Source organism: Pelecanus crispus, chromosome 1 (assembly GCF_030463565.1).
Source record: "Pelecanus crispus isolate bPelCri1 chromosome 1, bPelCri1.pri, whole genome shotgun sequence".
Classification (NCBI taxonomy): Eukaryota; Metazoa; Chordata; class Aves; order Pelecaniformes; family Pelecanidae; genus Pelecanus; species Pelecanus crispus.
This window is the reverse complement of record NC_134643.1, coordinates 45923370-45936154: the sequence shown is the minus strand read 5'-3', so window position 1 is coordinate 45936154 and position 12785 is coordinate 45923370. Positions and strand designations below refer to the sequence as shown.

Sequence of the window (12785 nt, the reverse complement as noted above, 5' to 3'; positions counted from 1 at the left end):
TACAGAGACGGCCAGAGAGCCCAAGCAAGCTCAGAACCATGCTTTTAGTTATGTGCTTCAGATATAACGGTCCATGGGTTTGTATCTTGAGCTCATCTCTCCTACACACATTGCAGGAGCCTTGAGTCATTTATGTGAAACCAAAATGATGGATGTGGATGGAAACAATGCAGGCCACGAGGTCTGCTTGTTTGTTGTGTGCATTGCCGGTTTCTGTGCATTGTCATTTCTGATGTCATTTCAAGTGCATTGTCAATCCTATTATTCCTCTGATAAGACAGGTGCTACAGATACTGTAGGTACATTCTCAATCAGGGACTGGACCTACCTTGCAATTCTGCCTGCCCTTGGACAAGTCATCTGGGAAGATATCACTATACTCTGAAACATGGAAGCTGAAGCTCAGAGAGACAAAAAAATGGAAGCCCAAATGACATATAAAACTGTTGATTATAAGTTGACTATATAATTTAGTTGAATGAGGCCTCAGCTACTTGTATTTCTCTAAATTTGAAATGAATTACCAAGATTTTGATTTGATAAAACACTATTGCTTAAGTTTTAAGGCATTACAATGCTACAAGGTTTACCCAATGTGGGTCACACCTAAAGAAAGTCATACCAGAAACTTTCCAGTGCTGAACGTTAATATGTGAAAATGTTATTGCTAGTAAAACTTTTCATCTGTTCAGTCATGCATAATATAACTATAATCACTCTTGTTCAAGTGAAATAACACTTCTACTCTTGGAAAAAAAAGTTCTCCTTACTTTATTGCTCAGAGAATTTTATGGTGCTTTTTATTATTAAATCCAGACCAATTTTACCTAAGGAGCATAACAAAAAAGCTGTAGGAAATGCCATTAATCTTTTCACACTTTTGTTGGTTTTCCCTTAGAGACTGAAATATTATAATCTAGCAGAAGAAAAGCCAATTGTCGAGTCTTCATTTTTGTTAATCTGACTGGTAAGCAATTCATGGTAAATCTATAAATCCAAAATAATAAAGTCACTGGATACTGACAAATTATTTTTGTGAGGGCAAATGACTGTAAGTGTTAAAAATGATGATGATGATAAAGATTCTGAAATAACAAGAAGAGACAATATTGTTGAGAAAAAAAATGATAGCCATAAAAATGTTACTTAATGAAAATAGTGAAAACTTTGAGATTTAAATTTGAAAGTATATATTCATTATATATAATGTATATTTTGAAAGCTGGTCTCTTTTCAGAAAGAAACACAGGTTTGCTGAGTTCATCTACTCACATAAGGAGACAGAGGCTATTCACATGGAGGCTATTCTCAAGAGCATGAGAAGTATGACCTATTATTTGTAAAGGAGCAAAAAACAAAGAACCATGCACAAACTTTTTACTTTCTGCACTGAAACATTTCTGAGTTCCATGGCAGTATGACTGGGGCCTGAACATTTCACAGAATAAATGTCAGATGTGTTTTTGGGGTCATCATCACTCAGGAAAATGAACTTATGTAAAGCAGTTAAATATACCTGTATATGTTAGAAGACTATTTCTAAATAAACTGTTCTCAGGTAAACTATATATGCATTGCTACATATGTAAAAGCATAAATATTATGGTGTTCTTGCAAAGATCGGAGTCTAAAGAAGACCATCTTTTGCTGACACTTCGGTGAATAATTCTGATCAGGTTGCAGTGTAGACTGCAGAATCCAAATCAGTGTAATATTACTTTCTAAACAATCAACCTGGTAATTGGGTATTGATTATCAAGGCCAGAGTCCTTCACGGCCTTGCCTGCTTAAAATGGACATGAAATGTGACACATGAAACGACTGAAGGTCTTGCGATGTTGTGACAACTGCTAGCAACATACCGAAAATTCTTCCTGAAACTTTAGGTTGTTGTTTGTGCAAAGCTCTTCAACATGTTGTAGGAAGGATTTCTTGCTTATTGGCCTGAAAGTAATGACAGAAGAATTAGAAACCCATAGGGAATTTCTTTGTCATTCTTTTTATTCTTATTTAACTGAAGTTTATTAATAATGTTTTTCAGTTCAATAGAAACTGATACTTATAGATAGAAAATTATAAATTGCTTACAGCATGCTTATTTGCTTTGTTTTCAGTCACTTAAAACAGAAGCATTTTCTCCCCTGTTCTTCCCCCTCACCAAATTTTTAATGTTGCTAATGTTAACAGTACTGTCGGGTAGGATTGTTTTTACAGGTAATAGCGTTCCAAGGCGAAGTTTAGACATTAATGGAAATTTGTAAAGTTATCATTGCATTCTAAAGTACATAATACTTCTTTGTCGCACAGAAAACATTTTATACATTGCAAGGTTTTAGACATATAAAATATTGCAGTGACCTCATTCTCATAATGACATGGTTTTTAAACCCCGAGGAGTTTAAATATCCCTGTATTACTTCCCAAGCTAAAACACAGACATGCAGGCTTCACCCCAGAGAGAGAGAAAGCATTTCTCCAGTTACCATGCAATTAGTCATGCTTTTATGATTTATACGCAGCTTGGAGTTTTTTTCTAATAAACATAGAGGAGGGAACCACACATTGAGACTCACCGATGACCACAATATAAAAATGTTTAATCAACTTACTTGATGGATTTTCTATAACTAAGTAACCTGCAACAGAGATTTTTGTTAAATGTAGCATGCTGAGAGTTAACCAATATTGTGCATGTAATAGGTTTTAGATGAAACACTCAAGTAACTAAAGAACCAGATTTATTTCTCTCATGGATTCAAACACTATTATACGTCAGGTATCTTGGTTGATTGTCTTGCTTAGTTTTTACCTCAGGTATTGGCAGATATGGATATGGTAATTACGGTTTCTATCATTCTCTTCAGATCATTTTACAGTGCTCTGGGCTCATATGGCCCTGGGAAATCCATACTTCCAGCACACCACTTCATATACATCGACAGGCTTCATTTTACACTATGTACTTAATATCATTCTTCTAAGGGCCATTTCAGAGCATAAGGATAGGATTCATCTGACTCAATACAGACACCTATTTCCGAGCTAGTCCCTGTAGATTTCTTTTATAATCAGTGAAGAGAAATAGGTGTGATTTCATCTCATTTTAAGCAGATATTTAAAATAAGTCAGAGATGAATCATGCTATTGGTGTGCCTCTACAGAAACCAAACAGCTATGACTGTTTTTCTAAAGGTTTTAAAAATGAGTGCCTGTTTTCATGCTCATTTTTACATGTTCACTGCTGTTTCTGGTGCATGGTGATTTTAAAAACCGTGCTCCGTATTAAATCTTTAACTTGATCCCACAGCAGGTTTCATGAAAATATTCCATGAGCATCTATACTCGGGGGACTTTCAGATGGCCTTGAAACTTGGTCATCATCATCGCCTCTGAACCCATTTTAAGAATGTCTCAGCATTATGGATTTAGAAGCCAAACTTTGGGCACTCAGACTCACAAAGTTTTTCTAAAAGACTAAGCCAAAAAGTTTGAAGTAATATAGTTTAAAAGGTAACTTGCCCCTTCAAAAAAGTTCTAAATATACCTTTTACGTGGCTGTCTCTCCAAAAATCATACATTCTTACATACAATAATTACAAAAACTATTCTATTATACAAATACAAATGTCTACTGCTGCCACAATTTTAGTAGAAAAGACAACAATTTGCTTTAAATATACTTTAGTTTATGAAGTTATTCTTAAATATTTAAATTTTAAATTAGATTAAAAAATGAGATTAATATAATTGTTGAATCATTTATTATTAAGCATCAGAGAAGTTAATTTCAAAGCTACTAAAGATGCCTTTGTGGTACATACTCTGTTATGACTGTTCTCTTCAAACAAAGCAAACTGGCTATGAAAGACTTGGGTCAGTCTCACTGGAGTAAAAGTAAGTGTAAGAATTCACAGAAAAAGGCTCAAACTCAAAATGCTTACTAGGATAACTGAAGGAGAGCTTTAGAATGAAAAAGAAAAGGCGGCGGCAATAAGACAACCAAGTACGCAACTCTTGTTTATTCAGAATGTTTGAACATCTACCTAGTGCTTATGTATCATGTTGTTTCTGTTATGTGGCAGATTAAACTACCTTCTAGTGATATTGGCAACACCATAGAGCTAAAGTTTCCTGAAGAAAAAATATTCTTAATAGCTGTGCCAATGTACTGCATGCAAATAAATTTGTCTTTGAGCAGAGAGTAAACTTTTTTTAGGCCTTTTTTCAGGACAAAATTATAAGCAGTCTCTGCAAAGAAATCACACTTGTTTTTCCTTTGAATTCACCTATCTTCACCATAGAACAACAGAAAAAAATTGTCTCCCAGTTGACACCCCAGTAATTTTTTGAATACTGTTGGCTTTCCTCCTCTCAAACTGATAGCAATTAGGGGCTTACTGCACTGTACTTTGGTCATTAGCGAAAAAAAATTACATCTATGCTGCACATAAGCAACCTGGGTATGCCATGTAGTGCTTCAGGGCTGATGGTACTTGGATCCAACAGCAAAGAACATAGGAGACAAGGAGCACCATTAACAATCTTATTCAACAATATTTCCTTTTTTACTTTCACTCAAAGCAGGGAAGTAAAGCACTGAAACAGCATGGGAAATGAACTAAACACTTAGTGTTACCTATGTTAATATTTAATATTAATAACAGGTGATTTTTTTAAGGCACAATCATATATTCCCTTTCACAAGCAGTAAACATTTTTAAAGAAGTAAGGCACCTATAGTTTGACTATCTGTTTAAACTATCTGTGGACATTTAAGTGAAGAACTTGATTTTTAGACCTACTGAACTCTCACAATTCTGTTGGTAGCAAGTGCACATTGGAGTGGCTTGGCAGCTCAGAAAATAAGATGATTTAATTTAAATGCTTTTATGTGAGTTAATGTCTAACTTGAACACTGCGGCAAAGATGTTGGTTTTGTTGTGTAAGAATCTTCAGAAGAGATGAATATTGTATGATCACTACAGACTTACAGCTATACTCAGTTTCAGCATCCTCAGGCTTCAAACATTAGTATTTTTTTCAAGTCTCTTGACTTGGAATATGTAATAATAATCTTACAGTATTTAATCAATGAACAAGTACTCATCTCCCTGTAATCTTGTTCTCCACATTTCCCAGTCTTTTGTATAAAACATAAGAATATAGGTATCACTAGATCTTGATGAGCACAATTTAGAATCACACCATGAAGTTGCAAATTTCCCTATTTCAGCTGGACAATTCCAGATTCCCACTTGTCTGACTTTGAAACTAGGAAAGAAAAACATTCTCTAAGATAAAGAATGCTTTATTGCCTTAAATCTGATTTTCTTTTAAAACAGTGTATTGTTTCATGTGTGGGATTTTTTTGAAGTCTATCAAAAATCTGAATCCCACTCAGATTACTTATGATAGAGCTAGAAAGAAGCCATTTATTTGTGTTGGCAGTGGTAACTGAAGACCATATTGTCACACAGACTCGGCTTTCTCTCTGGGTCAATCATCTGAAATCCACAGGGAATTAAAACTTCGTCCAAATAGAAAACAACAGAAATGAGTATGTAGGCAAAAGGCTTAACTCATAAGCACCATTGACACTTCCTAGGAACAACGGAGGAACTAATTTTTAGCAAGTTAATTGAAAGCAATATGGAGCTTAACCCTTCCTAAATATTAAAGGCCTAAGGAAAGAGAACACATGGTCATTTCTTCCATTGTACCAGGACACGTACATTCATAAACCTTGTACTCCTGGGATACAAAGCTCAGGAAACCTGTTTTTGATAGTTGATTACTAAAGGAAAACTTGTTGAAGAAAAAGGCGAGCCAGAAGCCATGCCTCTCCCCACTCAGAGAAAGAAGGAACAGGCTAGTCTAGAGAAAGTAATGTGTGTGTGAAGTGTTACCTTCAATAGACACCTACTGAATGCACAATGCATAGGAAAGGTGAGAACAGACAAGAATTTTGAATACAATATTTTTCTATAAAGAGCTCTAATTGTCTGGTATTTGCAAGGGTTACAGTGTCTGTAATTCAGAAATATTTATTCTGAATCTGTGCCCCATTTGCTTGACAAGCTGTCTCACATGGAATGAAACAAAAGCCTCAAAGCATCCACCACAAGATGTAACTTCTCAAGGTAAGATTTTAAGAAACAGGGACCTACATGGCTTTATCCTTGCTTTAGAAACCACTGTGAAAGTACAGTGCCAAAGAAGTTCTTTCCCAGGTAAGCATCTGGAACAGGGAAGAATTATTTGTCTCTCATCAAACCCAGTGTGCCCTGAAAATTTGTTGACAGAGTCTATTCACAGCAGATGAATGTCTGCTTTGAAAAGTAACCTGGCAAACCCTATGGACATGTTACAAAAAGTGACGAGAGGCCCCAGTATATGTATATTCAGTGTGCTTAATGAGCTAATGTTTAATCCAGTTTAGACTGATGGGCTACATACGTTTTAAACGGGGGTTGGTTTTTTTCTGTTATCGCCTGGCTCATACCATCTCCACCATCATGGAGATCAGTGTATGTCCCACACATTCAAAGTTAGCATTTTGGCTTCATAAAGCTGATCTCATTTTCCACTGAATTCAGTAGGATATAATACCCGGCATGCCCTCTGAAGCCACATCCCATTAATCAATTGCCTAACAAAGACTTGCTGAGAGATGGTGTATATGTATTAGCTACTATTAGTAGTTTTCAGACACTGAAGTTTTTCAAGTAAAATTTTTTTCTGATGACCATTATGTTAAAAAATTACTACTGGGAACTGGGATTTGTCATGAATCTCCTGATTTGAAAAAAATGTTGACCCCAAAAAAAGTTTCAAAATTGGCAAAATGGGATACTTGCCACTTTTAAATTTGATGGTTTTTCTACTTACACTGACTTTTGTAATGCAAATAATTCATACTAAAAAAGTTATAAAAATGTGTGAAATAAAATGTTTTGATTAACCTCTACTGAACATTTGCTGAGTTTTGGTTCATTAAGCTTTTGAATTTTTGATCTGCTAAGAATGATAAAAAATATTTCCATTCATATTCTTACAGAACAGAAAAACCTTTTTCTACTTCTTTGCCTTTCTCATGTGATAGCAATTGCACAAATTTTCTGAGAGTATATGAGCCAAGATCACAGGCCACAATCCACTAAATATGAGAGAATGTCTGAAGAGACAATGTATGAGAGAGTCAAGAAGGATCTCATGGAGCAGGCTAGAGTATCTGGATTCTGTGGAGGAACTGCATCAGCTGCAAGTCCATGCCTTTACTGATTTATAGTAGCTAACATGATAAATAATACACTGGCTGAGAAATGACAAAACACTTGGTTTCCAAAGCATCGCCTTCAAATGAGCACTGAATGGGATGGTTAGTAGGTACAGAAAAGATCTATACTGCTCTTTTATCACTTAAGATTTTCACACAAACTCCCCATCACCCTTTCAGGGTAGAAACTATACTTAGTTGGACCAGATTTCAGCTGTTTTACTGCTATCCAAGAAATAGAAAGAAGCCAGCCTGGAAAAGAAGTCTGCCCATCTATGTTTTCCTCATACAATTACACGATGCCATGAACTGAAACCAACTTTCTGCAACACAGCAAGCTTTGCGCACGCAGCTGAGATAGCTGGCTAAATGCAGGCAATGTATGGCAGTAGGTTATGCAGATGCAGTGATGCACAGTCCCATTCCAAATGCTTGGTAAATTTGCGAAGGTTACACCGTAGTCATCAACATGTAATACAATAATTTAACATGTGAACAAGTCACTGCTTTAACCACAAATCACGAGAATGATAAGGACAACATAAGAACTGGGACTGTGGTTGACTTCTACATAGCTGTTCTCCGAAGGCAACAGGTACAGAAGTTCTTTTGTGGTGTAACTGCGGAAGTCTGAAAACACTCAGCAAAAATATTTTAGACATTAGGTTTTGCAGTAAGCTGCCTTGGTGCATGCTGCCATGCTTCTGCCAGCTTCTTGATATCATTACCAGGAAGGATGTATCTATATGAAAGACAGTATTAGAGACACCTAAAATGTCTCTTTTGGTCACTGACATTGCCAGAACAGAATCTTCCACATACTGAAACATTCTTTAAAGCTTAAAAAATCAGCCGTAACAAACTAAAAAGTTCTGAGCAGATAAAGGATATCCTGCCCCTCATTACGATATGTATGTTATCTAGTAGGGTCCCACAGTATATTTACTGACTTCCAGTGGAAAAGATGGCATGAATCCTGTCCTGAGGAACTTTCGGTTAGTGCCTGCACTTCAAACTTCAACAATTTGTCATAATGTCCAACAAAAGACCTGGGCAAGGAGCCTGCTGGAGCTTCAGTTAAGCTACTGTTTGAAAAATAATAATCCAAAATTTAACAGCTGTATCCTGTACCTTACAAGAATTGCAGAAGAACAGAGTCTTTGCTTTTGGCCATTAAGGGAGTGGGGAAGGAGGAAAGAGAAAAATACAGATGGAAGGACATGACAAACTGCAAAACAAAATGTGAGACTGACTCATTAAAACAAGGGTGATGTAACTAAAACTGCTGAAGCACTGTTCAGCAAAGGTCTTGCTGTGCATAAATCACATAATGAAGTGCACATAAGTATGAAATATATCGTTTGCAATTACTCTGTAGAGTTCGAGACTGTATAAATCCAAACTACACATAATTCAGACAGAAAAGTGGCAGAATAGTACTCTGCAAACTGATAAAGGATTTGACTGGGTGGATATGTTGCTGAGATTGTAGTGGCATAGTATAAAGCAGCTGCAGTGTAAGTGAGTACAAAAGGCAGTTGAGAAAAAAAGAGAACTTCTCTTAAGTACATACATTCTAACTGCCAAAGGAAAGAAACAGCATATTTCTTATGCCACATCTGCACTACACTTGCTTCAAGGATAGGTTGTATATATCAGTGCTATATTGTCATAATGTGTTATAATTTCCATGTAAAAATTGCCCTGATTTATTTCAAAGTAGTTATGAAACTGTTGTACCTTAACATTAGGGTCTAAAAATAAATATGATTTCATAGTGACAAATACCACTGTTTGTCATTAGTATAACTGCAAAGATTGACATTCCATTTTGATTAACTCTATCATTCAATATAGTATGGTAGCACACAGGTTAAAAGAACAGAATGGAAAACACACCATGTTGCTTCAGTAATACAAAAAACTTACTGGATGACAAATATCTCCTTGCGTCTAAAGAAAAATGAAGAGTATCTGGAAGTAAAACCCATTAACACTTTAGTATATAAACAAAATTAGTACTATTCTTATTCAGCTAAGAGTTTGGAAACAAGGCCATTTGAAGATCCATCAAGATCATTTATACGAGTCAGTTATCACAGTGCATTGGCAGTGGTTCTGTCTTCAGAGAATGTTTCCTGCTGTTATTAGCAGGTACTAAACAACGCTATCTGAATGACTCGTGCCCCACACAGAACATACCACATCCATTACATCGATGATTCCCAGATGATTCATAACATGTTTTCTCATCTGTTACGAGCAGCCATTCCTGTGTGCACTATTTTGAACAGGTTTGTACATGCAATCAACTTACTCTGTACCACACACATGACATATACACACTCAAACAAAACAGGTCAACAGCTATAACCTTTCATCTTCCAGCTATTCCTAGTCCACAACAGTAGGATGCCTGACTGCTAGGGCAAGACTATTTTAGGCTTCTCATCTTTAAGGAGACTGCCTACCACAGAGTTTCATCTGTGACACAGCAGGGAAAATACAGGCAGGTAAAGAATGTTCACCAAACATTTCCAACTCAGTTGGATGTCATATATTATTGAGAATCATCATTATATTTATTCAGGGAATAATATCCATATTTCTGGCAGTCAGAAGGAGCAGTTTTCCTTCTGATAAATATCTGTGACAAGATTCTTTGTCGGACAGAAAATATGAATAGCCTGGAATTGCTGCATATGCCTTAAAGGAGCAGATGTCAGGATAGCCAGTGTGCTGAGCTCCACGGAAACCCAGATGTTATGCAAATCCCTTTGTGAAAAAAACCCCGCTTTCTAAATGTCAATTAAACAATGACAGATTTGTTCTTGAATTAGTTGACCGGGACTTCTGGGAGTTTGATTCTTTCAAAATGCTTATGCAGGTTTGCAGTCTACACAAAACAGTGGGCTATCAAAAAACCTCAGAAATTCTGCATGTTTAAAAATATGTAGCCCTTTTTTGCTAACACAATTAAACAGTGATTTGCACTTAGATCTTTATCTTGTTGTAAAAAGAGCTGAAGATTAAGTGATTTTCTGAAAGCTAGTGAGAAGTGTCCTCAGGATGGAGGTCATTCTTTGAAAGAGGATCTCAATGACCTGTGTAAATAAGAACACCACAAACACTTCCAAACAAGCAAAGGTCAGAAAGGGGTCATGGCTACAGCCCCTTTGGACTACTGTTTTGCCTAAGGAGTACACTTACCGTGTAAATCTCTCATCCTTCAGCTCCAGGTCTGCCACTGTGATCAAGTGATCCAGTTTGAACTTAGTGTCAATAATCTCAGCATCTCGTGGAGAGTAGGTGCCTCCCTCTTTTTGCTTTTGCCGAATCCTAAACAGAAAATAATACTGAAAAGTAAACATGTAAAAGTTTTAAAGACACAGATGTCAATACTTTGATTAGACAGGCTGAAACTGAAAAATGGTTGCCAGAAATCCTTCCTTGGCCTTTATTCTGCTCTCCCTTCCAATAGTGTAATTTAGTCACATCCAGCAATTACGTTGTCAAAAATTCATATGGAAAGAATCTAGCCTGTATATTCTTTCAGTTTTTCTACATAAATTCTTCGGCAATGCCTGAATGATGCAGCTGAGGAAGAATAGAACTTCTGATGAATGAGCAAACAAACATCATGTATGCAGCACCCAGTCTGTGTCTTTACATGGGCATTTTGTTCACAATTTGAATTTAGAAGTCAAATTCTCTTTCACATGTGAGACTTAAATGTATTTAACTGATAAATTTATTAGTAAGAAAGAAAACAGAATTTAGAGTATCAAGCTGTCAATAGGGTTAGCCATCACTCTAACTTCAGCCAGCTGACACTCCGGTCTGTATCCTCAAGTCAATAGAGAAGTGGCTCTGAAAGGGTAAGATAGGCTACTGCTCTGATTTACACTCTGGAGAAGTTGGTTTTTCTCCTTCATCTATGGAGGTTGCCCTCACGAGACTAAAGCTAGCCTTTGTGAGTCCCTCCCTAAGTTTCTACATAAAAGACAAAAAAAAAAACCCAAAAAAAGAAAGTGCAATACATTTTGAAATGACAGATTGGTTCCATTTATAGGACTGTTTCAACTCTTCTTTAAAACATTTTTGAGTGCTTGCAAGCATGGTATGGCAAGGATACATAAATCTCACCTTGCAAAAGCATATACTGCAGCCACCAAAAGAACAACTGAAAGTATACACAAAGTAACAGCAAGAATAACTTCTACAGATCTTCCTGACAGTCCTTCACCTGCAACAGAAAGTGGAAATCCTATATTTCATAGATTCATTACAATTTTTACATTTCTCACAGGGTGAAATCAGAAAGCAGAGACAGACACTTTTCTCTCTGTATGACTGCCTCCGTTTTGTGTCACTCGAAGAACTGCTCGGGAAAGAAAAATATAACAAAACCAGAAACAATTTATTTAAAGGTCCCTAAGCACTGCTGATCTATGTGATACATAACGCTAATAGAATATGTCTACAGCTATATGTGCAGCCATCCCATGGTGCTTTTTGGTTTTATCTGCTAAACAGGTTAAGGCAGGTCTACACTGCAGTAACACCAGTCTGAACACCAGCCTGAGCTGAGCTCCTGCTTCAGCCTCTGTGCAGCCAAGAACAGACACACTGCTCTACCAGCTAGGAATAATGGAACTCCAGAAGTGGAAAAGGAAGAGCCACAACTCTAAAGCTATGAAGCTTGTAGCCATCACTCACAGGCACAAAATAGAAGATGATTTTTAGAGATACTCTCCTCAGGGTGCTGAAGGAACCCACCTAGTGATCAGATCTGAACTTTCTGGATTAATCTGCCTCACTGACCATCAACTCATGGTCTTTATTTATGTGGGAATTGGTGATATTGTGTGTCCTCCCAAGGACACACTGGGAAACACTGAAGTCTTAGTTCCATTTCTCTCAGAAGGCCCTGATTTTTGGATTAGAGAGTATATTGCAGATGATCTGTACTGCATGTATATTGGAGAAAATGATTAAAATTCAAAATGATCCTGATTTAGCTGAAAAAAGGGTCTTAAAATAGTACAATGCAATTTTGTAAGAGCAAGTCCATGGTCCTACACGTAGGCAGGAATAATTAGCTATAATAATACAGCTTATTAAACAGTAAGTTAGGTAGCAATTTATTGGAAGAAAGTGTGAGATTGTTGTAGACCACAAACAACAGGAATATGTATTATCATGTCTATATGAAACAATAGACATAAACTTGTGATACACAGTATTAAGTATAGTTTCCAAAAACACCTGAAATAATTCTTCCACTGCATTGGTAAAGTCTCAGGTGCAACACTGGACACTACAAGGTAAGAACAATTTAGGCCAGGGAAGACAATAGAGAAGAAAAGCAAGTGTATAGAAAACTGTTGTAAAGAGAAAAGGAATGAAAAAGTCCCTGCCACTCACTGATTTCTGTGATAAGGTGTAAATCTTAGTAATGTGGAAGAAGACCAGAAGAATTTCCAGAGAAACCTCTACAACAGTTCTA

The 12785-nt window shown here is 36.5% G+C and overlaps 1 protein-coding gene across 1 annotated transcript in view; it reads right to left on the bottom strand.

Annotated features, from left to right (window-relative positions):
- Window positions 1–12785, bottom strand: part of PTPRQ (protein tyrosine phosphatase receptor type Q) — a 113809-nt gene that overhangs the window by 16082 nt on the left and 84942 nt on the right. The window contains exons 34-37 of the mRNA XM_075727964.1: window positions 11423–11522; window positions 10487–10615; window positions 2610–2636; window positions 1863–1944 (exon numbers count right to left, since the gene is read on the bottom strand). Of these exons, the coding sequence (XP_075584079.1) occupies window positions 1863–1944; window positions 2610–2636; window positions 10487–10615; window positions 11423–11522 (338 nt within the window). The remainder of the gene's footprint in view (window positions 1–1862; window positions 1945–2609; window positions 2637–10486; window positions 10616–11422; window positions 11523–12785) is intronic.